General features: G+C 33.0%; 1 protein-coding gene across 1 annotated transcript; it reads left to right on the top strand.

Annotated features, from left to right (window-relative positions):
- The first annotated feature begins 4,348 nt into the window (after positions 1-4,348).
- Positions 4,349-7,105, top strand: LOC120204236 (putative receptor-like protein kinase At4g00960). The gene is made up of 7 exons (XM_039204353.1): positions 4,349-5,261; positions 5,352-5,480; positions 5,648-5,763; positions 5,850-6,060; positions 6,134-6,371; positions 6,446-6,593; positions 6,681-7,105. Exons 1-7 carry the CDS (start codon positions 4,421-4,423, stop codon positions 7,011-7,013), a joined length of 2,016 nt encoding a protein of 671 aa, XP_039060284.1. The 5' UTR covers positions 4,349-4,420; the 3' UTR covers positions 7,014-7,105.
- Positions 7,106-7,742: the final 637 nt, after the last annotated feature.

Below are 7,742 nucleotides of genomic sequence, written 5' to 3'. Positions count from 1 at the left end.
CTGAAGCTACAGCTTTTATTCGCATCTTTGTACCAAAAAAGAAATAGAAATTCGGTTGTTATTGATGGTGAATCCTTGTTTCAATAATATACATGATATTACCTCCCATTAGTTTTATCCGAGGTGACAGTTACATCCATTAACACTCTCCTTTTCTCTTTCTTCTTCTTCTTCTTCTTCTTTTTCTCTTCCTCCTCGACAGCTAAATAACTAACTATTACCAAAAACTAAACAAATGCACATAAAATAGTGAGCAAAAGAACTGTAGTTCACAAATCCATCGTCTTCTCCATATCGTCCAGACTTGATTTTTCCAGCTTCTTCAATGGCTACATGGTACTCCTATAGCTCGAAGATGACTTCAACTCTCAAAATTCTTTTTCTTTCTTCGTCGTGGAGTTTGACACCAGTTTTAACTTTTAACCCGTCACTCGGTGATATCAATGGCAATCATGTTGGTGTTAATGTTAACTCGGTTGTTTTTTTGGCCTCAGTTGATGTTTTGTTCAAGGATTTGATCTCAAAAGTGGAAAAAAAATAACAGCTTAGATTGATAACAGTGATTCAACCAAGTAAGTTCAGATATGGCTTAGTTATTCATGGATTAAGCCTACAAGTCTTTTTCCTGTTGCACAAATCAACCTGAGGAACCAATTTAAAGAATATTTGCATGGCGGGCAGATGCATTAAGCCCCTTAAGGGTCTAAGTGTATCCCGATATTTTGAAAATGATTAAGTTTAGTCTAATGCGTTAAAGAAAATGAAAAAAAAAGTTGTTTACCCATTAATTTTAAGAAAAGAATACTAATTTTTTAGACATTTTTTTAATTTCTGGATCCGCTATTACTTGCATGTTGATTTCTCGACTTCGAATGGACTCGATTCATCGATGCACACCATCCACCATTGACATTTCGAAACATTCACCACTTCCATTGAATTAGGCTATTGTTTCATGTGGTTTCCATAGGATTCATCAACCGAAATTTTTAATAACAAACTTTACGAATGCTTCAAGGTCGCGCTCCTTTTGTTTCAGGTAACGCTTATTACAAGCGGCAGAAATAAAAATGAACTATATAGGATGGAAATATGAGTGACGGTTTGATAAAAAACACGTGGCGCAATCTATTACGTTACTCTTACAACCGGATTTATAATATGTCATTGTAATATTAACGGTTAAAGCACTTAATCGGTTAAATAAAAATAAGGTGTAATCTATTACATTACCATTGCACCCGGATTTCTTGTAGATTATTATAACATAAACAGTTAAAATCCTTATAACTTAACTGGTTAAAAAAATTCAAGGCGCAATGCAACATGTTACGCAATAAAAAAATTCAGGAGAATGTGAACTCTCCTCAGAGAAGAAGCTATAGCTGAAATGACTAATAATGTCCCAACAAGATGGTCACTTGCAGAGATCAAGTCAGCTACACTGGGTTTTCATAGGAACAGAATTGTTGGTGAAGCTGTAGGCTCAAATAACGGAGATCATGATGTGATATGATATAATAATAATAATAATAATATCAGTCCCTAAATTTTATATATTTTATCAATTCTATCATGTTTTGAGAAAAACAATAAATGAACTTGAATATATAAATAATCTATCAATTTTATCCGCATTTTAATTATAAATAACCATCTTCATTATTTGTTTAACGAACAGCGGCCAAAGTGGAAAAAAAACTTAACATTATTGATCAAAATTGAAGAAAGATGTAGTTTGATGATCAAAACAGAAAATAAATGATAGTTCAATGACCATTTGTATATAGTTTTCCCTAAAGGCGTGGTCAAATATTGAACAGACCAAACAAACTTCGAAGAAAGCGGGAACGATGGAAAAATCATTCCATTGTTGAAGACACAACAGCAAAACCGTGTTTGGTCGGTTAAGCAGACTTTATGTTATCATAAACACAAGTTCCTTGTCGTTTCTCTTTAACTGTCCACTTCATCCTCCTAAAGAAAGAAACATGGAAATTAATTATATTTAGTCATCATAAAATAATATTTATTTAAAAAAAATTAGTTATAGATAATATATGTATATCATGTAGATGTAATAATTTGAATTAAATATATTTAAAAAATAACACTTCTTTTCATCATTGAAATCGATTAATGAGTTCATTCTATCATTAAATTTGTTTCAATGCAAATGATCATTATTAATTTATTACTTGTAGTCCTATGTAGGTTTGCATAATTAAGGTAGGGCCGGAGTCTTAAAACAATAAGCTCTATTAATCAGCTCAATACTTTGAGTACGGCAAATCGTTTGAAAAATTTGCGTAAGAAAAGTCGATAAGAGGGACGGATGTAAAATTTTATTTACGAGTGAATTTATAAATTATTAATGATTGAATTTATAAAAATTTAGATATTACATAAATAAATTATCAATAAAAATAGAAAATAATTAAATTATATAAAAATTTAAAATTTTTAATAGACAATCGCGGCAACGTTATGAAATCATCATTAAATATATTAAACTTTTACTAGATATTATTAGATAAAATACATCAAAGGTCATTAAACTTTGTTCAAATGATTATTTGTATTTACCAGACTTTCAAAAATTATAAAATAACCATTATATTTATTGAATTATTAAAAAAATGATCACTGCAATGTTATAACATTTATAAAAGTTTGATATATTCAATTTTCAATTTTAATAATTTGATAAAATATAATGATCATTTTATAACAATTCGATAAAATATAATAACCATTTTGTAACTATTAGATAAATTTAATAATTATTTTGTAAGTTCTGAAAGTTTAATGACCTAAATAATCATTTCAATAGTATAGTGACCTTTAGTGTACTTTACACTAAATTTTTTTGTTTTACTGGATAATTTTTTTTAAAAGAACAATCTAAAAATTTAGAATTTGATTACTTTTTTATATATAACTCCTAGTTTTATTAAAAAAAGAAATATTCATAATTATAAAGAATGTTTACAATCATAAACGTAAACTAAACACACAATTAAGATATTTTCTTATCACCATTAATATAAAAATTAGTCATTAAGATCACACAATATCACAGAAGGAAAAGATTAAAAATCTAACTAAAAAATTCGAACAAAAGATAGATAAGAACATATTTAATTGCATCGATGAACCACAAAATGAATCAAATTACTAAAAGATCACTGACAATCCATAAATCAAAGTCGAGTGACATGAAAAAACCGTCCACGAATGCAAATAGCGTATCCAAATCCAATTCAATGGTCAAAAACAAGAAAGATCAGCATGACAACAAATAAACATCATCTTGATCAATCATGACGATGTCAAATCCAACCATAAAAAAGATAAATTAAAACAAAGTTTTATTAAAAAAAGAAGAAATATTCAGAATTATAAAGAAAGTTTACAATCATAAACGTAAACTAAACACGCAATTAAGATATTTTCTTATCACCATTAATATAAAAATTAGTCATTAAGATCACACAAGATCATAGAAGGAAAAGATTAAAAATCTAACTAAAAAATTCGAACAAAAGATAGATAGGAACATATTTAATTGCATCGATAAATGAACCACAAAATGAATCAAATTACTAAAAGACCATTGACAATCCACAAATCAAAGTTGAGTGACATAAAAAACCGTCCACGAATGCAAATAGCGTATCCAAATCCAATTCGATGGTCCAAAACAAGAAAGATCATCATGGCAACAAATAAACATCATCTTGATCAAGCATGACGATGTCAAATCCAACCATAAAAAAAGATAAATTAAAACAAAAATCAATTAACCAAAAATATGCCATAAAGACAAAAAAAAAAGTGTCATAAACAAATTTGATAACTTAATTGTAACTTAACATATTAAATTTTATTAATTATAATTTAATAAAATTATATATTTAAATACTTTATTTTTAATATAGTTTAAACTTGTAAGAAAATTATTTTTAGATTTTAATAGTTTAATTTTAAATAAAAAATCTGATACTTATGTAGATTAATTTTTTTAATTTTAAAATTAGAAAGAATATTTTTCATATTCTACAATGATGTATGGTTTACAAGAAAAATCAAATTATGAATTCCTAACCATAAGAAGGGTAGGAACAGTACTAGTTAGCCCAAGAGTACAAGTAAATGGCAAATGGGTCCTAGAGTAGGTAAGACCGATGAATGAAAGACTTGAAGTTTCCATTCAGTTTTGCTTCAACTCCTGCTAAGGATAGATTGAGAGGGATGAACGTAGTCATTTCTTTGAAAATTTAAAATTATTATATATTTTAAAATTTTATAAATTCGAGTTGGCATGTAGACTCCAGCCAAGCAAACAACTCTCATCTTTGCCAAGAAAACCATCTCTTCGACTTTTATTTTTTTGCTTCCTTCAAACTATAATCTCAAAATGTGGGTTAAGCTTAAAGCTGTTTCACTTTCTTCAATTCTCTCCTATCTGATTATCAGCATCTGCCATGTTGGCGTTGCCCCAAGATGCTACGACACTGGTAATTTTACCACAAACAGCACGTATGGAAGAAACCGGGACCTTCTTCTCGATTCACTCCCTCGTAATGCCTCTGCAAACGGTGGATTCATTACCGCCACTATTGGCCAGGGCTCCGACAAAGTTTACGCTCTTGCTATGTGCAAAGGAGACTATACTCCAGACGAATGTTTTAGCGTTGTCAATGATACAATCCACGAGCTCATGGACACTTGTCCCAACCAGAAAGAGGCCTATTCATGGACAGGGGATTTCTCTGTTGTGCACTATGCAGATCACTCATTTTTCGGAACCTTGGAGCTAGAACCCGCTGTGGCAGTCTATAATACGGGAAACATCACATCGAACTTAACAGAATTCGATACGGTTTGGGAGAGTTTGATAGACAGTGTGGTGAGGAAGGCTTCCAACGGTTCTTCTAGTCTCAAGTATGCAACTGGTGAAGCGGACCTTCGAGCATTCCAAAGGATATATTCACTAGTGCAGTGCACTCCGGATTTATCGGAGCAGCGTTGTGACTACTGCCTAAGGCAATCCGCAAGTCGCTATGAAAGCTGTTGCCATGGGAAGCAAGGAGGTGTTGTTCGGAGGCCTAGCTGTTATTTCCGGTGGGATTTGTATCCCTTCTATACAGCCAATGCTTCTACAACGGCGTCTTTGTCTCCTCCACCCTCACCTTCTAGTCCTCCACCCCCAGCTGCTAGTCCTCCGCCACAGTCAGTGGAATCCGAAATCAGAAAAGGTAAGTACCGGTCTGCAAGATGCATGCTGATTTCAGGAATAAAATAGGTGTCTTGTCTAACGGTACTTACAAAAGTTGTTGCCTGTACAGAAGGGGGAGGCATTTCATCCCGAACAATAATCGTTATAGTCGTTCTAAGTGTCATCTTCATGGCGGTGCTTGTCATACTTGGAGTTGTTCTCCCCAAGAGGATCAAGAAAAAGAAACAGGATGATCAAAGTAAGTTAGCCTTTGATTTTCTTTGTTTTCCTGTTATAGTCTAATAACAAAAGATAATTCACTAATAATCAATCCTTAGCAATGTTTAAGCATGGTGTGGTTAGTTTTACTCTCCTTTCCATTAGTTACAAGTTATGTCACTTGAATGATTCTTTGTTAACCTGCAGATAGCAAGACGCACGTTGAATCGTTGCAAATTGACTTTAATGTAGTGAGAGTTGCAACAGAAAACTTCTCCGATGCAAACATGCTTGGACGAGGTGGATTCGGCCCTGTTTACAAGGTAATTTAAGACTTGCTGTATGAAAATTTCCATCATATCAAAGAAGAAAAAAGACAGAATGAATGTGACAGTGAATCCTCTATCAGGGTAAGCTTGAAGATGGACGAGAGGTAGCTATAAAGAGGCTGTCCGAAAATTCAGGCCAAGGAACACGAGAATTCAAGAACGAAGTCATGCTATTGGCAAAGCTTCAACACAGGAATCTGGTTAAGCTTCTTGGTTTTAGCTTTGAAAAAAGAGAAAGGGTTCTAATCTATGAGTTTCTGCCCAACTCAAGCCTTGACCACTTTATATTCGGTACCGTTTCAATCCTTCTAAAATACACCTATTGAATATGCATTGTAGTCCTATAATTTTACAAATTTTGCAGATCCAGTAAAACGATTACTACTAAACTGGGACAAGAGGTACAAAATTATAGAGGGAACAGCCAAGGGACTTGTTTATCTTCACGAAGATTCTCAATACCGGATTATCCATCGTGACTTAAAAGCAGCCAACATATTGTTGGATGAACAAATGAATCCTAAGATCTCGGATTTCGGAATGGCAAAGTTGTTTGCGGTTGATCAAACTCGTGCCGATACAAGCAAAATCGTTGGGACCTAGTACGTATTTAGAATAATGAGATTTTATATCTTGTTTGTTACCTTTATTAATTGAATTGTATTTGTCTATGCAGTGGATACATGGCTCCAGAGTATGCATGGCATGGTCAATATTCAGTTAAATCTGATGTTTATGCCTTTGGAGTGTTGGTTTTAGAAATCATTAGCGGCCACAAAATCAACAGCTTCTCCAACCAAGTAGGGGACTCTCTGCTAACCCATGTAAGTTCTCCATACTGTGGTTATGGTATATATAATGGATTAGATTTTGCTATAAGACTGTAAGTTCATAACCTCAAACATTTGCAGGCATGGAAAAATTGGAATGAAGGGACTGCTTTGGAATTTGTTGATCCGATTCTGAGGGATGGTTCGAGAAGAGAAATAATGAGATGTATCCATCTCGGGTTGCTTTGTGTTCAAGAAAACATTGCTTATAGACCGACCATGGCCTCTGTGGTTCTCATGCTTAGTAGCTATTCCATGTCTCTTCCGGTTCCATCGAGACCTGCATTTTCTATGACTACCAACTCGGAGACGGCAACAATGTCCGAGTCATTTTCACTCTCTAATCAATCTGAAAGAGAAGCCATCCAAGCCTCTGTCAATGAGGCTTCAATTTCGGAGCTAGATCCTCGATGAAGTTCGAATAAGTACTTGCACTGCATATCTTCTGTACTTTTTTTTTCTGTATGATTGTCTAGAAATTCAGTGATAAATACATAATAAGTTGAGTACTTGAACCTCCTTGTTGACTGACCCAACCCCATCTCTGTAGCTACAGTGCTTATTCATGTCTTTGTACCAAAAAAGAAATAGAAATTCGGTCGTTATTGATGGCGAATCCTTGTTTCAATAGTGATGGTGATGGGAGTGTGATTAGTTGCGGTGATCGGTTGATGATTGTTCTTAATTGATAATATTTGATCATTAATTTTTTGATCTTATGGATTTATTACCGTTGATTTAGTTGTATTATGCTTATTTTCGTGCATGATCTTATTTTTCATAATTAACAATAAAAATGCGCATTCTGTATTTTTTTTTATTTGGTCACTGCTGGAGATATTGACACGACTCTGGGCATGACACGGTCTGACGTGGCAGTTGTTAGAAAGTCCAGTCAACAACATTTTTCTAGAAGATGTAGTTAGCACCTTTTGGAAGGTGGACGAACATATATATCTTAGGAGATTTATTTTTAAATTTTAAAGTTTAAATTTTAAAAACATTTGGAATTATCTTTAAGATAATTTTTCTTTTAATTTCTATGTTTATCTCTAAGACTTTAGAAGCTATAAATACCCCCTTGGGGGTAAGGCTTAAAACACACTTGTTCTAGATTTGATTAAGCAACTTTTCATTATTTGG

Source organism: Hibiscus syriacus, unplaced genomic scaffold (genome assembly GCF_006381635.1).
Source record: "Hibiscus syriacus cultivar Baekdansim isolate YM2019G1 unplaced genomic scaffold, ASM638163v2 tig00010533_pilon, whole genome shotgun sequence".
Taxonomy (NCBI): domain Eukaryota; kingdom Viridiplantae; phylum Streptophyta; class Magnoliopsida; order Malvales; family Malvaceae; genus Hibiscus; species Hibiscus syriacus.
The sequence above is the reverse complement of the archived record's forward strand: the minus strand, read 5'-3'. Positions and strand labels throughout refer to the sequence as shown.